The 20,843-nt window shown below is 31.7% G+C and overlaps 5 protein-coding genes across 15 annotated transcripts in view; 2 read left to right on the top strand and 3 right to left on the bottom strand.

Annotated features, from left to right (window-relative positions):
• LOC116428396 (uncharacterized) overlaps nucleotides 1–268 on the bottom strand; it is a 46,025-nt gene extending 45,757 nt beyond the window's left edge. For all 4 annotated transcript variants that reach the window (XR_012999782.1, XR_012999783.1, XM_031980015.2 and 1 more), the window contains exon 1: nucleotides 119–268. The gene's annotated coding sequence lies outside the window, so the exon portion shown is untranslated. The remainder of the gene's footprint in view (nucleotides 1–118) is intronic.
• Nucleotides 269–1,389: 1,121 nt separating this feature from the next.
• LOC116428389 (beta-catenin-like protein 1) lies at nucleotides 1,390–3,884 on the bottom strand. Its single transcript, XM_031980007.2, has 9 exons — nucleotides 3,734–3,884; nucleotides 3,235–3,614; nucleotides 2,832–3,163; nucleotides 2,544–2,767; nucleotides 2,289–2,471; nucleotides 2,085–2,232; nucleotides 1,845–2,011; nucleotides 1,590–1,773; nucleotides 1,390–1,513 (listed from the first exon to the last, which is right to left on the bottom strand). Exons 1-9 carry the CDS (start codon nucleotides 3,761–3,763, stop codon nucleotides 1,425–1,427), a joined length of 1,737 nt encoding a protein of 578 aa, XP_031835867.1. The 5' UTR covers nucleotides 3,764–3,884; the 3' UTR covers nucleotides 1,390–1,424.
• Nucleotides 3,885–4,278: 394 nt separating this feature from the next.
• Membrin (Golgi SNAP receptor complex member 2) lies at nucleotides 4,279–5,382 on the top strand. Its single transcript, XM_031980008.2, has 2 exons — nucleotides 4,279–4,454; nucleotides 4,622–5,382. The coding sequence occupies exons 1-2, from the start codon at nucleotides 4,279–4,281 to the stop codon at nucleotides 5,118–5,120; spliced, it is 675 nt and encodes a 224-aa protein (XP_031835868.1). The 3' UTR covers nucleotides 5,121–5,382.
• A 74-nt stretch (nucleotides 5,383–5,456) lies between these two features.
• On the top strand, nucleotides 5,457–12,522 carry LOC116428388 (uncharacterized). 4 transcript variants are annotated; one of them, XM_076372442.1, is made up of 12 exons: nucleotides 5,457–5,635; nucleotides 5,787–5,935; nucleotides 6,249–6,356; nucleotides 6,477–6,571; nucleotides 7,257–7,496; nucleotides 7,578–8,464; nucleotides 8,543–9,308; nucleotides 9,375–9,762; nucleotides 9,825–9,967; nucleotides 10,044–10,195; nucleotides 10,254–10,640; nucleotides 10,701–12,522. In XM_076372442.1, exons 5-12 carry the CDS (start codon nucleotides 7,419–7,421, stop codon nucleotides 12,520–12,522), a joined length of 4,623 nt encoding a protein of 1,540 aa, XP_076228557.1. In that variant the 5' UTR covers nucleotides 5,457–5,635; nucleotides 5,787–5,935; nucleotides 6,249–6,356; nucleotides 6,477–6,571; nucleotides 7,257–7,418. The 4 variants fall into 4 exon arrangements, with proteins under 4 accessions (XP_076228557.1, XP_031835866.1, XP_076228559.1 ...); XM_031980006.2 differs by having other exon boundaries at nucleotides 5,457–5,713; XM_076372444.1 differs by lacking the exon at nucleotides 6,249–6,356 and having other exon boundaries at nucleotides 5,457–5,713.
• Nucleotides 12,523–12,650: 128 nt separating this feature from the next.
• Nucleotides 12,651–20,224, bottom strand: CoRest (REST corepressor). 5 transcript variants are annotated; one of them, XR_004235251.2, is made up of 11 exons: nucleotides 19,981–20,224; nucleotides 19,408–19,476; nucleotides 19,193–19,267; nucleotides 18,901–19,115; nucleotides 18,616–18,798; nucleotides 17,834–17,944; nucleotides 17,212–17,300; nucleotides 16,762–16,936; nucleotides 16,303–16,617; nucleotides 15,342–16,225; nucleotides 12,651–15,018 (listed from the first exon to the last, which is right to left on the bottom strand). XR_004235251.2 is itself a non-coding variant. In XM_031980024.2 (10 exons), the coding sequence occupies exons 1-10, from the start codon at nucleotides 20,081–20,083 to the stop codon at nucleotides 16,142–16,144; spliced, it is 1,419 nt and encodes a 472-aa protein (XP_031835884.1). In that variant the 5' UTR covers nucleotides 20,084–20,224; the 3' UTR covers nucleotides 12,651–16,141. The 5 variants fall into 5 exon arrangements, 2 of the variants coding, with proteins under 2 accessions (XP_031835884.1, XP_031835886.1); XR_012999778.1 differs by having other exon boundaries at nucleotides 12,651–15,590; nucleotides 15,706–16,225; XR_004235250.2 differs by having other exon boundaries at nucleotides 12,651–15,590; nucleotides 16,059–16,225.
• Between the last annotated feature and the right edge of the window lie 619 nt (nucleotides 20,225–20,843).

The raw sequence follows: 20,843 nt of genomic DNA, 5'->3' as shown, positions 1-20,843 counted from the left end.
TTTGGTACCGATGCCTGTACTCGCACGTACGCACGTACCGATCCAGAGCACGATACCAATCAATAACATCCGCGAATTAATCACGGGATATAGGGGATGAAAGTGACAGGTGACATACCGTGGTTGGTTCTCCGCGCGGTTCGAGCTCCTTCGGCGCAGTCCTCCTCGGATTTCCACGGCGATCTTCCCGGCACAGGTTCAAGGAGCACAACAAACGAGCACACGCGGCACGCGCGAACGTCTCCGTTCCTGTCGACACGTTCCCGACGACTGTCTTCGATTCACGGGCAACGAAAAACGGCGAGGCGAAAACACGAAGCGCTGACCGGCTGACACAGCTAACAACCGCGCCTCTAAAGCTTGCAGCAGCGAACTGGCATCTTTCGTGCGGCAAACTTTCGCGCAAGGGCGCAACGCGCCCTCCGATTGGTCGCCGTGCCCGCGGATAAGCCAATCGCGATCGATCGTTCGCCGAGCGTTGACCCCCCCTCCCACTACACATCCATAACACAACACACAGCGCTGTCCCCTGAGCTTTACTCGGGTTTCTCCTGCTCTACCTTCGTTGCCAAGGAAACCGAGACGCTACGCGAAGTACGTATTTGCCGCCATCTACGGCGCTGCTATAGATTTCTTACCCTCATCTGTTTCCTTTAGGCTATTCTTTGGGTATTCCGATTGAAATTTCTTTCGTTTCTCAACGTTTCGCGGGAAGTTTAATATGACGTTACGCTTACTTGGCACAGGACAAGTTCCAAGCGGGAAAAGTATTTCTGATAATGGAAAGCATCGCCGTGGTCGTTGTACTTATAATAGTATTTCACGCAGCTGCTGTTGATAATAAATTTTTCGTATAGGCCGAACCGTTTGCGACGATAACAGCTCTTCCATAAGTAATCCGGTAAGAGTATCTCGCCGTAATAATTTTGCAAATTATAAACGGTGTCCTCCGATTCGTATGGGTGTATAACCCCGTTGAAACATGCGATTAACTTGTTCAGCATTGACATGACAACTTGTAACCGTTACTTTGTTCTCATCCATTTTATTAACGTACATCTACGATATGGTATCCAAATATTTCATTAATAGGCGATTAAACACTTCTCCGATTAAAAAAATCTGTAAAACTGCGAATTTTTTTACAGATGTCACCCGATAAGAACGGATTTTGACGGGATATTGTGTTGCGGGGAAAAAACAACGAGCTTATCGATACGTCGTCGATCGATTGATGTATCGCGCATTTTAAACAATTGCTCCACACGTAAGAGGAACTCTACTTTTCCCGTGTGCAGGAAAGAACTTCTTTATATGTCGAATCCGTATCATGTACCGAGAAAGGATAGGAATATAACTTTCGATAACGATTTAAATACACCGACGAAGTCCAAATTTTGAAATTCTTCATTAAGAAGTGTACATCAAAACTTGTCAATTAGTTGTAATATGTGTTGTTGCTCCGCTTCTCGCCATTCCGTGTCACCAGCGTCACCGAGATTTCCAGCGTATTCTGATGAACAAAGATATTTATGTAGTATATCTTCATGAATACTGAAATATATAAAACCTCTTGATTAAAATTATACCTCTCATAATGTGTCTAATTGTTTTGAGGGAAGCTCTTCTTTGTGCTAAAATTCGCGTAACTCTCTGTTTCACTGCCGGTGGACAACCGGTACAAGCTTCTAATAGTACATAGTCTACTAACTGTAAAATGAATAATCCGCCATCCAATCTTCTCAGGTACGATTCTTCTTCATCTTCATCTTCCTAAAGATAATAATAGTTGTAATGAAAGAACTCACAAAGATAATGTCAAGTAAATCTATTAAATTGTGAACCTTAGTGTTCTTTTCAACTTCTTCTACTTTCTCCAAGTATTTGAAATGAAGCTCCATTAATCGATCTACTTTCTCATAATCGTTTTCAGTAAATTTACTCAATAATCTTTGACGTTGTTGACCTTTGCAATTCCTTAACATACTAGCAATGATCGATACTACATGTTCTAAAATATGAAAAAAGTAATTAAGACATTCTAGGAACCTATTAGAGAAATATATATTATATATTTCAGTTACCCTCATGTTCTTCTGCAGTAAGCATTTTCTTCCTATTTTTTGTTGGTGTTTTCATAAACAAGGGAAATATAGTTCTCAATCCAAGAATATCAACAAATTTACTACAGTTATCTTTTCCATCTGGACCATTCATTGCATGATCTAATACCTGATGAACAATGAAAATATAGTAGAATGTAATAGAACATCCAAATCAAAATTTACCTTAAGAGATCCGTTTCTGGACATTTTCTTTTCCCTCAACATTAAGTTCATAAGTTGCAATCCCTCCCCTCTTAAAAATCTATCTCGGTTCACTGTTGCCATTAAGCATGAACATAATACATTAAATAAATTTTCCATCATTTCTTGTTCTTCAGCTGTTTGGGGATCATGCCTTTTATAATACTAAAAATAATATACAACGATGCGTTATAAAACGGAAATAAATAAATTATAAAATGAAAATTGTCTATATACCGCTAACTGTTGTAGCAACACATCAATTCCATCAAGTTCTCCAAGAAGAAGTCTATTTTCTGCAGTACTCTGCAAAAGAATGGATAACAGTTCGCTAGCATAAAGTTTATTGGCATCAAATGGTGCTTTTGTTTTAATTCTACGCAATAACCACTGCATTAATCCTTGTTTTCCTGCATCAGCACATAAATCGGGTCTAAATTCCAAAAGATTTTCAAAGATGGCTGAAAAGAATTAACATTATATGATCTTGTTACATTCAAAAGACTCCAATTATGATTAAGATACCTAAAGTATTATAAACTCCATCACTTTCTTCTTTCACAGATTCATCCAGCCTTTCTAAATTTTGTACAAGAAGTGCACAAACTTGTTGCTCTAATAATGCATCAATGAGTGTATCTGCTCCCTCTTGACTTTCATGTAAAATATCTACATCCGTTAATTCTTGCAGAAGGTCAACAACACCGACTGCTATGTCTGTGTTCTCGTGTGATAATAATTCCAGTAAAGAAGGTACAGCACCCAACTCTACCATTAATGGATAAAGATCTGGATTAGTAGCAACTACATGAAGTTCTTGAAGAGTTTCATGCAGTTCGACCTCAGATTCCATAAATCTATTAAAATGAATGTTACATGAGTTTCTTAAATCTACTGTCTGACAAGTATTGGATAAAAATTAACATACTTTTCTGGTTGATCAGGGAACTTCACTCTCATTTCTTGATTCCTCAGTGCTCTTTTCTCAAACAGAAGTACCATTCTTTTAAGCGTTGCTTCATCCAATGCTTCAACTTCTGGAGCTTCAGTCTCAACATATTTTAAAATATCTTGCTTTTCCTTCTCTGTCAATTGTGGTTCAACTACATCATTCGCTGGTGAAGGCAAAGCGGCTCTAATAGGTGTAGGTGGTTCACTACTTCTGACTGGAGTGACTTCAATTTCTCTTGTTTGTCTTTGACGCGGATGATACGGAGTTTTAATAACCCGTTTAGGTTTCTTAGCATTTTCCCATTCATCTTCGTCGTCTTCTTCCCCCGCTACTGGTCTTTTTGGTGTATTCGGCGGCTATAAAAAAACAGCTTCGTAACGCATAAATTTTGTAAGGTTAATTAGGTTACAATGAACCGTCTTGACATCAACAAAGTACAAGGCGTCTTTTTAACATTATTTCACTGTGAACATACTTTATACGAAAGTAATTCACCGATATCCATTTGCAACGATTAGTAATTGTATTTCGTATTCACAAATTGTGTACTATTTTTACAGTCGTTAATCCCACTTGATATCTTCCATTATTACAAAGAAATTGTCACTGAAAATGCTCATAAATTGTAAACATTATATTTTACAGAAAGAATAAAATATCAACGCAATAAATCGTTTAATTATTTCTTTAATCAACTGACACTACTTGGTTGTTTCTATAGAAAATTGTTCCGTATACACTACGAAATATAAAGATGTCAGTAGTTTCCCTGTAGTGGAAATAGAAAGTATCATTTCATGATTCGTTGGATAGATTTAAAAATATATATTTGTATATTTTTTTCAATTTTGGAAGGAACATTTATTAATTCTAGATGATTTGTAATCGTTTATTGATGCAATACTTCTTACGGTTATGATCTTGTTTACTATGCAAAGTTACAAATAGTAGACTTTGATAACCACTGTTACAGTACACTCGCTGTGATAGTATTGTTTGTCCACGTCATTACTTTCGTGGATGTTAAAACACGAATGGAAAGATTTATTAAACAATATGGAAACATTATATCATCAAACAAACAAACTGGTCCAAGAAACTCAGCACCTGTTCTCACAACTTGAGAAAAAATCGCCTAACCTGGACATCAATGAAATTGAAAACACTATAGAGTCAAAAATAAATCTTATCAACAGGTAGTTAATTAACAAATTTTGATCTACGCATATAAAATTAGCACAGAATACAATTCTTTGATAAATTCATTTGCTACATGTATCAAACATATGAGTTTATATATATGATAAATTATAGCATCGAACGTAATCTTAATTATATTCATCAAATGCATTTATTTTTGTAGTAACTGTGAAAGATTGGATGTTCTATGCTTGAAGGGTCCTATACATCAAAGGCAAAATGCTAAGATGAGAGTAGACCAACTGAAATATGATAGTCGTCATCTAATGGCTGCATTGAATACTTGGCGCAATAAAATGATAAAGAAGCAAAGGGAAGAAGCTGAAAGGGAGGCATTATTGTCTACAACATTCACTGCAAATGACCATGTTGATATTATGATTGACCATAATGCTCAACACAATTCTAGTTTACAAAATGCAATTCATGGAGTAGATGATCTTATTCAAAGTGGAGGCAGTATCTTAGATAACTTAAGATCTCAAAGGATATCATTAAAAGGAGCTCATAAACGATTAATAGATATTGGAAATACATTAGGTCTTTCCAATACCACAATGAGACTAATAGAAAAAAGAGCCAGACAAGATGGGTTTGTTTTAGTTGGTGGAATGATATTCACATGTCTTATTATAGTTTTAGTTATAATTTACCTCACATAGAAAAAAAATCTCTAAACAATTATGCAGGGTGATAGAATTAACAATACAATTGAAATATTTCTATTGTTGGAACAAACAGCTACCTCTTCTGAAATTGTATATTTGACATGTTTTTGTTACTTTTGCAAGAATAGTACTGAAAATGTTTAAATTAATAAGAAAAGTCCTTTGTTCTTTGCACATTAAATTGAATGTTACAACATGAAACTCAAATGTATGATTGTTATACATTATATGTATTATATGTTATTATTAAATGTATTTGTATATAATAAAATATAAAAAATATATTGCACACTATTTTCAATATTTTCCATGCGTTATATAATTATTTAAGTATGAAACTTGATTAAGCGATGAAGTAATACAAATTTATTTCTCGAAGTTACATCGTGGTTATATATTTTATATGTTGGTATCGGTAAGCCCGATTTGATTAAAGTTAATTAATTAAAATGAAATAATGAAAAACCCACGTGCTTGTATAATTCTGTGACATGTTCGTTACAGTCCAGGTATTACTTTACGTCAATAAAAAATTCATATTCTCAACGTGAATTGCGTATATAATGTTACACATGCATGAAAGCATTGTAAGTTATACGTGAAGCCACTTGTATGTTTATAAAGTGAAAAATAACATTTATATATTTTTATTTGTTACAGATATTAGTACAATTTTTAAATATTAAACCAATTTGTATCTGGATTTATTGTAATACTGTATAAGCCCTTTTTCACCATAAAGATAAGCAAGATACTTACAAGTTTCTTCAATAAAAGTATTAATACGAAGTATTTATAATTTGTAGAATGTAAGTATAACTTGTAATATAAACTTAGCCATAGTATATTATTGTGTATATAAATTTTCGTATCATTTATGTGTTTAAAGATTGTTAAAAACGATTTTATATAATAATATTCATATGATTAACCTAAGACATGAATGATGCACGAAAGCAAAGTTAAAAACTTATATTTATACGGTGTGCTTTTAGAAATCGTTGTATACTTCTAAGTATTTTTATAAAATATAGTTCATTTTTCTGCTTTTAATCGTTTCTCATATATAAATAAGTCATAAAGTATCATGATTATGTAATAGTTTTTCCGTTTTATTTTAAGGATCTTATTTCTGATTCTATAAAAATAAGTGTTTATAATTGACTCTGATTTCGTCAGTGAAAATTTATACATTTGCTGTTGACTTTTTGTCATAAGAAAAGTGTGTAGGTAAGTATTGTTTGCTTAAGTTTTATATGTAGAATTTTCCTTTTGCTTAAAAGAGTACTTTTGATAAGCAGGTGAATGAAAATCTATAAAACAATTAATATTAAGGGCACCTTATTTTAGAATGTCTTTTCCAAATAAAGAGGATCGTACAAAATGTTGGAACTGTAGAGACGAATATTGGAAATGTCTTGATGAGGGTAAATCAGAAACTGAATGTAAGAAATTTAGAGATGAATATGAAAAGTTTTGCTCTAAGATATGGGTAAGATTTAAATGCTGCATGAATATTTCTATTACAGTATTTAATGAATAAAAAGAATAATAACAGTACAATGTATCTAAGTAAAGTATACTTTCTACTTTTTATTGTATTTTTTAATGAAGTCTGCATTTTTATCAATTCTTACTAGGTAAAACACTTTGATCGAAAGCGAGAGTTCATAAAATTCAAAGAACAAATAGAAAATGGGGGGTATGTGCCTGAAGAGTCAATTCCATCACGAAACTAATTTAGTCATTATAATTTATAAGTCACTATAATTTAAACTAATACTATGGAACTGTTTTCATATTAAAGTTTACTCATTTCTGTTGTAATAAAACATATGCTTAAAAATAACATGGTATTATTTTATTACATTATATAAGTATCCTTAATCTATTACATTAAGAATATGTTGTATTTTTTTCAATTTTAGACATATATAAACCTTTAAACAAAAAGCTAATTTGATGGCTGCTAAATAATGTGCTTATTCACACTTAAAGCAATAATTTATTACTCTTTGAACTGTTTTCAATTGATTTTGGCTTTACAGGAATTAAATATATTATAATTACTTTCATCTGCATTGAATTAATATAGATAATTAAGAAAAGAATTATTTTTATTAATTCCAGGATATGTGACACTGATAAAAATAAGACAGAAAAGGTTGATTTGCCTGTTCAAGTTGCTACAAAAGCAACTCTTGAGTTACAAACAAGAAAAACTCAGTAGTATAATTAGAAGAAAACAAACACAAAGATTAAAGTAAAACATAATCAATTACCTATACAAAAATGTGTAAAAAAAATGTGGAAGTAACTCATTTAATTAAGGAACTGCAATCATGTACAGAAGACAATATGATTTTCAGGGTCAGTAACTTTCCATACAATAGTATTTTATTTGTGGAAATTATCTTTCAGTATTTTTATAAAATATTTTAATTTTTTCAGAGATTAATAAACTATGCTTCATCATATAAGCAATCATGGAATGATGAAAATCTGAAGGAGTGGCAACCAGTGTTTAGATACATTATACAAATTTTTATTCCAAACCCAGAAATAGGAAAAGAACGAACTCTTTTAGCTTCCCACACATTTTTTGCTTTACTGTCAATGGATTCTACTTTGGTGTTTATGAACAAAACTCTTAAAAATTTTTTAAATTCTAATTGCAAAGAATTATACTTTTTGGATGAAAAACATGATACTGTTGAACTTGAATTATTCAAGTTAAATTGTATTTATGGATATTTACAAGTAAATTGTAAAGAAATGTACTTTAATGACATTTGTTCCCTGATTTTTCATGTTATATATGAACACTGTATAAAATATACTAAACATTCTTATTTTTCATACAAAGTATTGCACTTATGGTTACATAGAACTATGAATATAGATTATTGGATCACATGTGATTTAGCAGTAGAGAAAAAACTAGAGTCAATTATTTTTTCAAATTGGTGTAATGCAATCAATGAAATAAGTAAACAGAATTCAGTGTCCATTTTTAATATGTACCTAAAAATTATGGAAAACAAATATAATGGTTACTTAGAATTTGCATTTGAACATTGCGTTAATCAAATTTCTTGGCAAAGTGAAATAAAGTACGATATTCTCGCGGAAATCTGTGAGGTTTGGGATAATATTAAAGTAATGACATCTTATGAATTTTTACTTTTATTATCCACTAGCTTAACAAAGTATAATTTACGTTCAGCGGGTACAAAAGTTTATATTAGCATTATTAAAAAATTAAGTGAGGATGAGTGGAAGAAAGTTTTCGGTTGTGTACTAGATTATCTCTTTCATCATTGGGAAACAGACGAAAAGTGAGTGTAATTGTAAACTTTCATACATAATGAGATAAGTAAACATGAAACAAATATAACAGTTTGAATTATTTTCAGTGCAAATTACAATGCTCTTCAATTACTTTGTAAACATTGGCTTGAACCAATCGTGAAAAAATATAAAAGTATCCTACCATATTTATGGGATATGACAAGAGATATTAATGGATATTTTCTTCAATCATATCTTCAGAGAGTAGCTAGAGAAATAAACATTGATCTTCCACAAGAACCAAAAATTGAATGCTATATAAATCATAACAAGGAAATTGTAAGATTGAATGGTTTTGCAATAAATTGTTATCAAGTAAACAATTTGTATCATAAAAATAGAGATTGTTTCTATATACTAAGAAATTTTTTATGGCATAATGCAAACACTACGGCAGTGAATATGAGAGATGGAATTGTTAAATATTTTAAAATATTTTATGCCAATGTTTTAAAGATGTGTGAGAGTAAACCAGATTATATACATGATGTATATTATATCACACATTGGCTGCACGAATTTTTATTGGATTGTTTTGAAATTGGTTCTTGTTATCAACGAAAAATACTTGGTTTAAATTTGTACAGGGTCATGCTTTCTTTTACTAATGCGAATGCATTGAATAAATGTAGCAGTACCGAAAATACATTATGTGCTTTATTACTGCAGAAACATCTGAAAGAAACCAATAATTGGAACTTCACAAATAAGGCCAGCTTATTTAATTTATTAAGACTTGTGTTAGATTCAGCACTTGATGTCAAGCAACTAAGTACTTCTATGATTCTCGATTACTTTGATAAGAACATTTTAACGAATTCGGAAAAACAAGTAAGAGAATCTTTTTTTAATGTTTCTTCCTTTTGAACAAATTATTAATAATTAATATTTTCTTAGATACTGTATACAGTAGCACTGACACATTGCAATTCCTACAAGTTCTATGAAACCGAAAGTGGTGCAGCTCTAATTTCGATACTAGCAAATTGGCTACCTTTAAATAAATTTGATGGATACAAGAGTTGTAATAACTATTCAAATTATTCAGACTTCTTGCTTAATGAAGCTGTAAATCAACTAACGCAGATGAAGGAAGATGTATTAAAGGCAATAGTTCAGAAGAAACCATTCTATGGAGTATTAACTGCTTTATTAAATATTGCCTTTAAAAATGGACCAGAACACGATTGTTTAACATTAGAAGTTGTTGAAAGAATATTACTTATGTTAAAGGATGCTATTAGCTTCTTTCTATCTGTACTTTCTTTAAAGTCAGAAAACAAAGGTACTCTATTTTTAAAAATGTAAAGTATGATAGGTGTAATTAAGACATAATTAAATTCGCAGAATATTCATCTTCCTTTGCGGAAATGGGATTAGCAATTGATGCAGTCATTAAAAATAGTGCAGTTGATAACATCAATTTTGATGAGCTGTGTCTAACTCCCGCACACCAGGTCCTCGTTTCTTGCATTTGGATGTCTTTAAAGGTAATACATTCTTTCGTTATGACCCATATAATATAATATTTTAATCGAATAAGACAATAATATGCTTCATCCACAGGTCTCTTGTGAAATAGCCTCTGAAATAGGAACATTAATGTGTTCAGATGAAACAGTAAAGAGTTCTATTGATATTATTGTTACTGTATTACTTAAATGTAGACACAAAGGCGTAGTAGAAGCTGCGGGTACATTAATCGGACGCTTAACTAGGTATTATATAAAAAATTAATTGAAATACTATGTACTGATAAATAATTAAAAATTGTAGGCGTTTGTGCAACGAAGTTAAATATTATGGTTTAATAAAAACGCACGTGTCACGCATCCTGGAAAATGATGCCATGCAATCTTTAAACATTACTAGAAGAGGTGCTGGATTATCAATAATGTTCCATAGAATGGTTGTTAATGATACTCGACGAGATAGGCCTCTTCTGCATTTTGCTGTACAGAAACTGTTAAACCTATTGCATGATTCTCCCAGTGCCTTTTCCGAGAGTATGGTGTCTCAACATGATTCTCCTTGGGCAAGGCATTTACATTTTCTTCGTGCATTGGTAGCTGATAAAGAAGTACATGTACAATTAATTCCTTACATGGAAAGAATTTCTTTAATCTGCTTCAGATATCTGGAATCTGAAATATGGACTATCAGGTAACACTGCATATATTCTGAAATTCACAATAGAAACTACAATCGTTTTATACATTTCAGAAATGCAAGTCTACAGTTGTTCGGTGCAATAGTTCCGAGATTGGCAGGTCAAAGTTGCGGGGATGCTTTAGACTTTGGAACTGGCTATCCTATCAATCATTTCATTACACATTATCCTATACTCGCTAGTTACGTGATGAAAGAAATTTCCAACTTCTCTTCTACTTTCATGGAATTTTCTACTGCGTTATATTTACATTCACGTATCGTACACATCCTCATACTTCTTTCTAAATTTTCAAACAGTAATTGCAATTTCATCGACTACTCGTGTCAAGAATTTGTGTCAAGGGTAAAGTGTTTAATACGGACATTGTTTAAAAATCCCGTTTTATACGTCAGACTTCTAGCTGCAAAGGCATATGCGGCTTTAACAGACTTCTTGAGTATCGAGCTTGAGATTACAGAGTTAAAACAGCATATTTCCTCAAGCAAAAATGCAAATTTGATTCACGGTTATTTACTAACTATAAAACATCTGATGGAAAAACTATCGGTTGAAACTTGTAATACCAGTTTGAATTCTGTTTCACAATATACGAATCATTATGGATCGTCACAATGTACCGAATTGTCACGACTACAAAAAATATTGCAAGCATGGGATAATATACCCCAAGAGAGATACAGGGTATGCTACATATTAGAAACATTGCATTTGCAATTAGCAGAGCCTCTTTTCGGTAAACTGAATACTATAGACATACATCTTTTCGATCGAAATTCATCCGTATTGTCTTCTGAAAGGATAAAGCCAGGCTTTTTTCAGTACATCGACTATTACACAAAATTATATGCAAACTATGTTAAAGAAACGAATAATATCAATGCTGACATTCTAGATAAAATTTTAACTTCTTATTGTATCGATCAATGCATTTCCTTCTTAAATAGTGTAGGGAATTGTATGCCAGTCTTGAAAGTCGTTCTTGAACGTTTACTTCTAAACGAACGTGATTATACTGAATTGCATATGAACGCAATGACAAATTACGCTCTAGATACTTTAAGACATTTGTCGTTAGTTGACGCGAATGACTTAAATATGAAAGAATTGGTGAAAAATGTATCTTTCCAAAAAGAAGATGTAACGAATTCTAAACTACAACGTCTGAAGTGTATATTAATAATAATGTATTCTGATGATAGTATAATTATAAACGAAATATTATCACATATTTTGCATCTGTCTGTTCATGAAGAGGAGTGCGTAAGACAAATAGTGGTTGAATTTCTACAGTTCTCGATGCGCCGGTTTGCGGAACTGACGAATGAAAATAAATTAACTATTTTATATTGTTGCCTGATTTTGTTGAAGGATGAAATTTCGGAAATACGTGAAATTATTACGAAGAATTTAAATACACATGTTTTACAAAGAACCGAACACGAAGAGTGTATGTATCTATCCTTATTGGACGAAGTAATGCTTGATCGACTAGAGCTTGTTACAAATAAGAACACACATCTATTTTTCGTCAAACATTTTACACAGAATATTAAAAACTTCGACGTCAATGAAATAATTGAGAATCCCTTCTATCACGATGACAATTCTATTTATAGGGAAGAGTCGAAGTTTTTAAATCTTTGTTTTTATTATATACAAGAAAATAAGTACAATTCTGACAAATGCTCCACAGAGTATACCGCAGAATACAGTAAGGACAGCGTCACCGACATCCTAAATAAGATCGAAACAAAATATCGGCTTCAGCGTGAATCTCATCTCGATTTTACTAATTTAGAAATTGTCTTAAATACTAAATACATAGACTATTTATTGAAGAAGCAAAGAATTGTAATACAGGAGTATATGTAATAATAGTAATAATAATCACAATGTACATTTGTAACTGAATGAATCATAAACTAATGAATGATCGTAGCTAAAAATTAAGAATTAATCTTAATTATTGAGGAGTGCTCAAATAAATGTTTTCTAATCCATCAAAGTACACAAGAAATGTTTAATAATCCCGAATAAATACATCTGTACACCTTACGATTATATGAATGAGTGCACATTCACAAAGCATATAACTTCGTATTTACATTATGCTACATTTAATCTTATCAGAATATTAGAAAAATTTTGAACGATCGTAGAATATATTACACATCGCGATGATCCTTGTTTTTTTTTTTAATGACCCATCGTAACATATACCTTTCATTCGTATCTACAGCTGTACGATATCAAATATAATCTGGCGAATTTGCTATCGTGACATGATTAAAGAAATCACATTCCTTTAATTTTAAATTTATATGATAGAGTTTAAAATTATCTTTAAAAGTGTCTGAACAGTTACTGGAAAGGGCTGCATAGAGGTATTACGCATATAAAATTACAAAAATTCAATTTCCAAACTATATATGGGTATTAAATAAACTCGCACGTCTGAAAAATTATTCACGAAACGCGTATCGTCTGCCGCTTAAATGCATTTGTAATAAAATAACTAATTGAAGAAAGAAGTGCAATTTTGTTTTACTAATAAATGTAGTACGTACGCAACGATACGATCAGAACAGGCTTCTTTCTTCAATCTTAAACAATTAAAAGTTTATACCTAACATCATTGAACACTGCGCCGTGCTTTTCTCGTATAAAATAATTGCACGTACTAAAACTATAATGAATCTATGAAAAATACAATGAGAATTGATGAAAGCATAACGTTACAATTTGGATACAAAGTCAAATAAATTTTGCAAATAGGTACAGTTCATTAATGTTCCAATGTTCTACAAATGTAAACATCATTCGAATAAAAATCATAATTTGAAGCATCCAAATAATTCGCTGTACACTTTCAGTCGCAATGCATTTTATTATTCGAGCTTGCGAACTACTTGTTTTGGGCCAAACAGTCCTAGCGGCCACTTGACCCGTCATCGTGATATGTTGCTAACGATTACAGTAAATTTCTTTGGTGATTCTTTCTATTTACATCAAAGTATATTTATATAATAATTACTAGAGTGTACATACTAATCTTACAATCATTTTCATGGAATAACATCTTTCTGACAAAAAAAAAAAAAATCGTGCACACAGGTTCATAAGTGTTTCCGATTGCTTTATTAGTATTAAGTAGTCAACGCTACCTAGACAAATATTAAACTCATAATGTGATTACTGTTGCTATTAATAATAAATGTACACGTGAAACTATATTAAAGAGTGACGCATATTTGAGTTTTATAATGTTTCACTGTGAAAATTATTGGAAGTCGATAGGTCTTAAAAGTGTGATTAAACGACAATAATAAAAAAAGGTGCTATTGTTTATGTATTATACAGTTACCTTGGAATTTGAATTCTTTTTCTTTTAGAACAATTGACGCGATTAAACTATCTCTTCAAAATAGATTTATTAAGATCTCCTTATCAATCTAAAATTATTTTTATCAAGACGTGAACAGGTTTATGCGTTTTATATTTGTTTGAATATGTAACAGTACATGAGTAACTATTTTGGAATTCTTTTTTTTCATTCGAATTAATCAATATACTTTGCTATCATAATTGGGATACTCCTCTATATATATTGGAGTGCAGAAACTTGTGCTTTGAAGTATAGAAGCACCGTTTTTCATAATACGGTCAATTCTTATATTATATAATACATATTTATATATGTGCTTTCATTATATAATTTTGCATAATAGAAATATTCAGGAACCATTATTCGTTTATACAACTGGATCGAGTAGGTAGCAGAAAGCCACAAAAATATATTTATTTTCCTTAAGGTAATATTTTTTTTTTGCAACACGATTTTCTGCCCCTCAAATTTTTTATTCTATAAAACTTGTAAAAGAAATTTGCATTGTGATGTATCTTGATAAAATATTACATATTCCTTTGTTAAAATTTGAATGAAACTGTACCTTTTCGTTGAGCATTATTTCTCTATCAATGAGACGTTTAACACGACCGTTACAATTTCATATTTTAAATAAAATAACATAGCGACAATCGTGTTAAACCTTTCACTGTCAATTTCTTTTCCCTCAAATAGTCGTAATTAGTAATTTGAACAATTTAAAAATGGAAACATGTAGAGAACTTTTCTCTCCCCGTCGTTTCGTTTCCGCTGCGAATGGAAGATTGTCTGATTCGTGGTAAATTGTAACGTTATTATAATTTGAGTACACACATTATGATTTAGCGTATAGTGAAACGGTGAGGATTAAGAAAAGTGTTGTTTCAACACACAACCTTGTATTCCTTAAATTTCCTTTGTACGCCCAGAAATGCATAGGCACAAATACAAGAATTTTCATCCGGCATTGACATTGTACGACGCTACAAAAAGGAATATTAAAACGGTTCGAATAGTATTTTACATAAATGAAATGTGAAATAAACGATCACATCGTGTATATTTTTCCTTAATTATATCTTTCTTTAATCTAAATTTCGTAACATAAACTATTTAAACATCCTTGAAAGTGTTTTTTTATAAATAATTAAATATAGAATGCGATAAACTGACACGAAATTCATGCAGAACTTGAACTCCATACAAACGTAGCAGTGTTACAGCAACATAAACTTTAGAACAGTGGCTAGTTAATATTTGAGCACGGGTAAAAAATCGTTAGAGTAATGAAATAGTCACAAGGTACCTTGATTATCCGTACATGAAATTGTCATTTTAATTCTCCGGTATATAAACTGTTTGGTTTATGGTTGTTACCAAGCGTTACACGATCTTTCTTAATGATGCGAACTATATCATTTTTTTCAATATTTTTACAATCTTATTGATTCTTCATCCGTTATTAATTTAATCTTTCCTCACTCGAAACAAGTAATTTTTGTGTTTAAATTACTTTCATTAGTCAAAATAGGACTGTTATGTCCATTATGCATACCTAGAAATATTATGTGCTACAGAATAGAATTAATTTACTTACAAAAGAAAATCGTACTGTGCATCCATGATTACGTGCAGTATATATATTTATATATTATTAATGATGCTTGTACCTGCATTTGGATGTATCAACTTAATGAGAACTTAAAATTTTTCTTAGTATTGTACGGTAAATGTCTTTAATGGAACCATGCTTCTTTCAGACTGTTTAAGGAAAATCCCATTTCAGACACATACAAAGTATATTACACTAAAAATAAGTCTAGCTAAATAAATTCACACGCTTTCTTCAGTATCAATTTGTCCATATATTCGTTATATGGATCATTGTACCGCGCACAAGTTCAATGAACATTGTTTCTTGTACTTGGTTGTTCCTAACGTATAATCGCACCACCATAGAGCAAAGCGATACAACTAAGAATAAAAATAAATGTAAATTGCAAACTGAATTATGGACAAATACCTCTTTCTTCTATGATATTATCGATTATCAAAGTGCCTGTGATTATTTTTCTCGCGTTTAGTATTCAGCAACATACTCATTTGTTATTTAGCCGTCTGTCCAAGACCAACGGATGATTTTGTCTTTTGCGATGACTCTGCTGCTTCATTTGGTTGATCGACGTCCATCTAAAACATATTCATAATAATTAAACAACTAATGCCATGGAATGTGCATCGTGTTATTTTAATTTAAGATACTTTACCTTCTCTTCTTTCTCGTCATCAATCAATATCGGGCCATTCTCAGCCTCGTATTCTTTTAAAACTGCATCTAAATTATACCTCCGCCGGTAGTTCACGAAAAATGATCGTAGATGCGCTTCTGTTTTGGTTCCAATTACATCAGCGATCGCGGAGAAATCTTTTCCATATTTTCTAACACCTTGAACGGCTAACAATAACTCGTCATTTGTCCAACGAGCGTTTATACGACTCGACACTTCCGGCGGCCGCAAATCTTCAATACCATCGGCTGTTTTGCGTTTTAATGCACTTACTTGCTGTTTATTTGATTGTATCTGTGTATCGGAAAGTATGTATACTAATAAATAAATAGTCTACGTTACATATCAAAGAGTACTGAGCTATCTTTGTATGTTTAGAAAAAAATGTATCCACACGTTCTTTTATCGCGGACTGATTATTCTGATTTGAAGACGTACTTGTCGTTTTAAGCTAACAATTTCAGTGTCGATTGCTTGTAAACTGTTGTTCGCTTGATTCGGTTGGCCAGCCAATGCTGCTAAATCATCGTGATTAACGACCAGGCCACGAGGTGGTTTTCTTTTATTTGTACGACCTGGCATGGAACTTAACGGTCTTGCTACACCGGTTCGCCTAAATCATTTGAATAAGTTTGATCCATATTGCACTGATTCATTTCATTATTAAGAGGACAGGTATGTATAAAATGAAAGTATTTTTACAGATTAGCCGGTGCACTGATAAGAATGCTCATACATATAAATATCTGTACGAGTAACGTGAATATTAAAATATTACTATTTTCAATTCACTATTTTAAGTATGAACATTCTTACTTTGAGGAAAGTTCAAATTAATTTCTTTTTTCTTTTAATTACAGATATTTAATTTTACTTGCACTCACTGACCTCCAGTGCAGATAGCAGCTGTGACACGCGTGTCCTTTCGGCGTCGCACGTACACTATGACAAGCAACGCCACAGTTGCTACACGAGCCCTACAACACATAACACCCTTTTTAAGATGAAATCCGATCATCCCCCCCACCCTCTCCCTCCATGTGAGCTCTTTTACATTTAACTAAACTAATTCTCTAAGATAAAACTCTTTACAGAACAAAAATATTGAAGTATGTACATGGGAGCATATTATTATGAACTGTAACAGAGCCTGCCATAACATTTCAGCAGTACCGCATCTACGCCGTACTCGTGTAATTTTGTTAAAACTGTTCAAGCAATCAAAAGCCAATCTCTTTCTAAGTTACTAATTTTGTTTGTTATAAGTGTCTTCCTAGTATTTAGTGCTTTGCGCACTTCAATATTTTTTCCTCAGTTAGGTTTCAGCCTACCAAATCTGCTAATGTACGAATCTGTTTGTACATACAAGTTCTCTTACTTTCTGGTTTCTTCACTGTCTTCTCATTAAGATAAAAGGATTTACACGACAGAGAAAAAAAAAATAAATGTGATACATAAAATAGCAAAATATAATAAGCATATGCAATTGGGTAAGGTTTAGGCTGAGTACCTGAACCTGAGGGACGTTTTCCGAGTCGGATGGGGCTTTGGCGTCAGTGCCTTGGCTTCCTGGCACAGCTTGGTTCTTTCCACGACGTATTCCGCGGTGGATCGTCCATTTCTGGAACGTTCCACATTTACGTTCATACACGACACAACGAAAACGAGAATAACTTTAATTTTGTATAACTGATGGCGATGTAGATTTATTTTTTGAAAAATTAAGAAAATTTTTCTTGTTATTATATTGCGGAATAGATGGATCAGTTTAATAATGTTTAAGTTCCAATTATTTAACGTGGACGAATTCATTTTATATTTAATTTTTTATTTTCGATACTAGTAACTTTTACCAATTATAGATCAGCTGCCTTTGTTTTCTTTCTTTTATTCACCGCATGGAATACGTTACCGTGTGGATACATTTTTTAAATGCATATAAATATCACAATATCACGCTTGTGTTTTTTTTTAAGCCAGTGCCATGGCATTAAGATGCAACAAAAGGAGATAACTACCACACGCTGTAGCATAATTATTAACTGACTTATGACAAACTAACTTCATTGAAATGTAGCAAAACGAAAATGGTAATATAAAGCTCTAGGTTTATAAAAAATTAAACAAGCAACTAAAACGAATTCGTTATTCTGTCTTGATGAATAACACAAACTTTATGAATACTTATAACTTTATATAACTATTATTCTTCTAAAAGAGAGAGAGAGAGAATTGACTTTATGTAAATGTCTAATGCATGCATTTATTAAATATTTTGATGAAATATCTTACTTTTTCTTCTGACTCGCTGTCTGTATTAGAGCCTAATTCACTTCCATTCTCACTTCCATTTTCCCCTTCCTTTCCACCACTTGTTAGTTTTCTTGCTTGCCTATCCATTAATGATGTTCTAGTTCTTGTTTTCTTCCAACTATAATAATATTTAACAAGGCTAGCAATAGATTTGTCAGGTAACTAGGAGGAGAAGAAACAGCAATTAGTTATTAAAACAAAGAAATTATGTAAAATTTATAAAAAATTAACAATATATGCTCATTTATAGATAAAATATCGTACCATTTGTCGAATACGATGAAAACTTTTTCCATGGAATTGAAAAGCTTGCTCAAAAAGTACTTTGTCCTCAACAGTCCATTCATCTGGGAATGGAGTAAAGTTGGCTAAATCTAATACAGCACGTTCTAAGTTATGTTTGTGCCAAAATAACATTCCCAATGCCTGTTCTCCATTGTAACCATATTTTTCTTTAGCCAATATAATATATTCATCCACTGTAGGAAGTAATTGCTTATGAATCATTTATAATGAATAATTTATAATTCAAGTAACAAATATAGATATTACTTACACTTTTGATCAGGTATATCTGTTGTAGGAGACCACACAAGTAATGCTCTATCAGGACATTGATCTAATCGTCGTTCTAAAATACAAAATTCATAACTATGAATGTTTGAATAAATTGAAAGACAATTTTTTATTTTATGAATACTTCCTTTTGCATTATTTAAACCAATATCAGTTTACTTATTTTTAATAACATTATGCTTTATCAAAACATACCATTAACTGGAACAAATTCTGGAACAATGACTTGATAGTCCCGTCCAACACGTATTTTTTCTGCTGGAACTTAAAAACAATGACTCTTAGTAGATATTACTATAAAATTAACATAAAAGTTTATAATTACGGTATCCAAATATAAAATTAATTAAAAGGCAAGTTTCCTTTATTTATATGCTACTAATGCATAAATCATTAAGTCCACAAGTAACTTCAACTTATAAATGCACAATATATTTTATCATCAATGATATATTTTTGAAATATAATTTAATATAAGGTGACAAATGTAAATATTAAGTAATTCACAAAATAAATATTCAAATTTGTTTCATAAAAATAACCGTAGGAATTGGTTGAAAATCTACAGAACTTAAAAAGGGGAAAAGTGGGGCGCGCTGTTTGAAGATCCTTACGGATTTTCGTATTCGATCAATAGAAAAATATACAAGCTTTCAAACAAAAATATCACATTGAGAGTTTCTTATATATGTAATGCGTTGATAAACAATCATTGTAAAGGATTTAATTGATTATAAGAATAATTCAATTGTAATGGAAAATTGGTACCTCCGTCTTCTTCACTTGAGGATTCCGTCTGTCCATTGGGGCTGGGGCCTCTTGATCTGCGCCCATTTCTAACATTTTCAGAGTTTCTTTCCGCCAAAACCATCTTCCAGCTTTTCTTTGATGGACGTTTTGTCGAATTATTGTGCTAATTAGGTCCCTTTCGCACGGAAAACTCACAAAATCTACGATGCAAGCGGTAGCTTGCGATTGCACGGTGTTCCGCAGAGTCTAACTCACGCTTCGTGCGACCGTAGCGAAAGTAAAATGGCCGCTTATTGAAAGTGATCCGATTGGCCAACGATTCACCAAGTAAAGATGGCAACGTATATTTTCAATGTATTTCGAAATGAATTGCATCTTCGGAAACCAGTTTTTTATTAATTGCTTCTCATTCTTATGAATATATTCTTTATTTTATTGAATACAAATTTTGCGGATAAAAAATTGCACAGGATATTGTATATTAGAATAAATAGCTTTCATTATTATATATTCTTTCTATAAGAGCAAACACTTTTATGCGAAAATTAAAAAAACTTTAAATGTCAATTAAAGCTATCTTGCCAATAGAGAAAGCACGATAATATTTTAAAAATGTAATTCTCAAAGAAGGACTGATATGTAGTAATAAATACTTGAATATTTTGAAATTTTAACTATACGCATTATCCCAAGGTATATTCATTTTACTATATTTAAAACATATAAAGTAAAATTTTAAACAAGTGATGTTAAAATTAATTAACAAACGACTTGAAGTTATGTAATTAAAATGTAATACGAATTTAAAAACTATTTCAAACCAATGCCTTCAGATGCACGCTTTACGTTTAAAATATTGTAGTCGATTAAATTCGTATTTT

This window comes from Nomia melanderi, chromosome 12 (assembly GCF_051020985.1).
Source record: "Nomia melanderi isolate GNS246 chromosome 12, iyNomMela1, whole genome shotgun sequence".
Classification (NCBI taxonomy): domain Eukaryota; kingdom Metazoa; phylum Arthropoda; class Insecta; order Hymenoptera; family Halictidae; genus Nomia; species Nomia melanderi.
Note: the sequence above shows the minus strand (reverse complement) of the source record. Positions and strands in the feature narration are given on the sequence as shown.

Bases quoted from the DNA above. Each gene is read 5' to 3' on its own strand.
- LOC116428389 (XM_031980007.2), bottom strand. From the start codon at position 3,763: ATGGATATCGGTGAATTACTTTCGTATAAA. The intron at 2,472-2,543 runs GTATATAGACAA...TATTATTTTTAG, and splicing joins TGTTGCTACAACAGTTAGCG to TATTATAAAAGGCATGATCC. The intron at 2,012-2,084 runs GTAACTGAAATA...TTCATATTTTAG, and splicing joins TACTGCAGAAGAACATGAGG to AACATGTAGTATCGATCATT.
- Membrin (XM_031980008.2), top strand. From the start codon at position 4,279: ATGTTAAAACACGAATGGAAAGATTTATTAAACAATATGGAAACATTA. The intron at 4,455-4,621 runs GTAGTTAATTAA...TTATTTTTGTAG, and splicing joins AAAATAAATCTTATCAACAG to TAACTGTGAAAGATTGGATG.
- LOC116428388 (XM_076372442.1), top strand. From the start codon at position 7,419: ATGTGTAAAAAAAATGTGGAAGTAACTCATTTAATTAAGGAACTGCAA. The intron at 7,497-7,577 runs GTCAGTAACTTT...TAATTTTTTCAG, and splicing joins AAGACAATATGATTTTCAGG to AGATTAATAAACTATGCTTC. The intron at 9,763-9,824 runs GTACTCTATTTT...TTAAATTCGCAG, and splicing joins TTTAAAGTCAGAAAACAAAG to AATATTCATCTTCCTTTGCG.
- CoRest (XM_031980024.2), bottom strand. From the start codon at position 20,083: ATGGTTTTGGCGGAAAGAAACTCTGAAAATGTTAGAAATGGGCGCAGA. The intron at 18,799-18,900 runs GTACGATATTTT...TTCTCCTCCTAG, and splicing joins TTCATCGTATTCGACAAATG to TTACCTGACAAATCTATTGC. The intron at 17,301-17,833 runs GTACTCAGCCTA...TATGTGTTGTAG, and splicing joins AAAACGTCCCTCAGGTTCAG to GGCTCGTGTAGCAACTGTGG.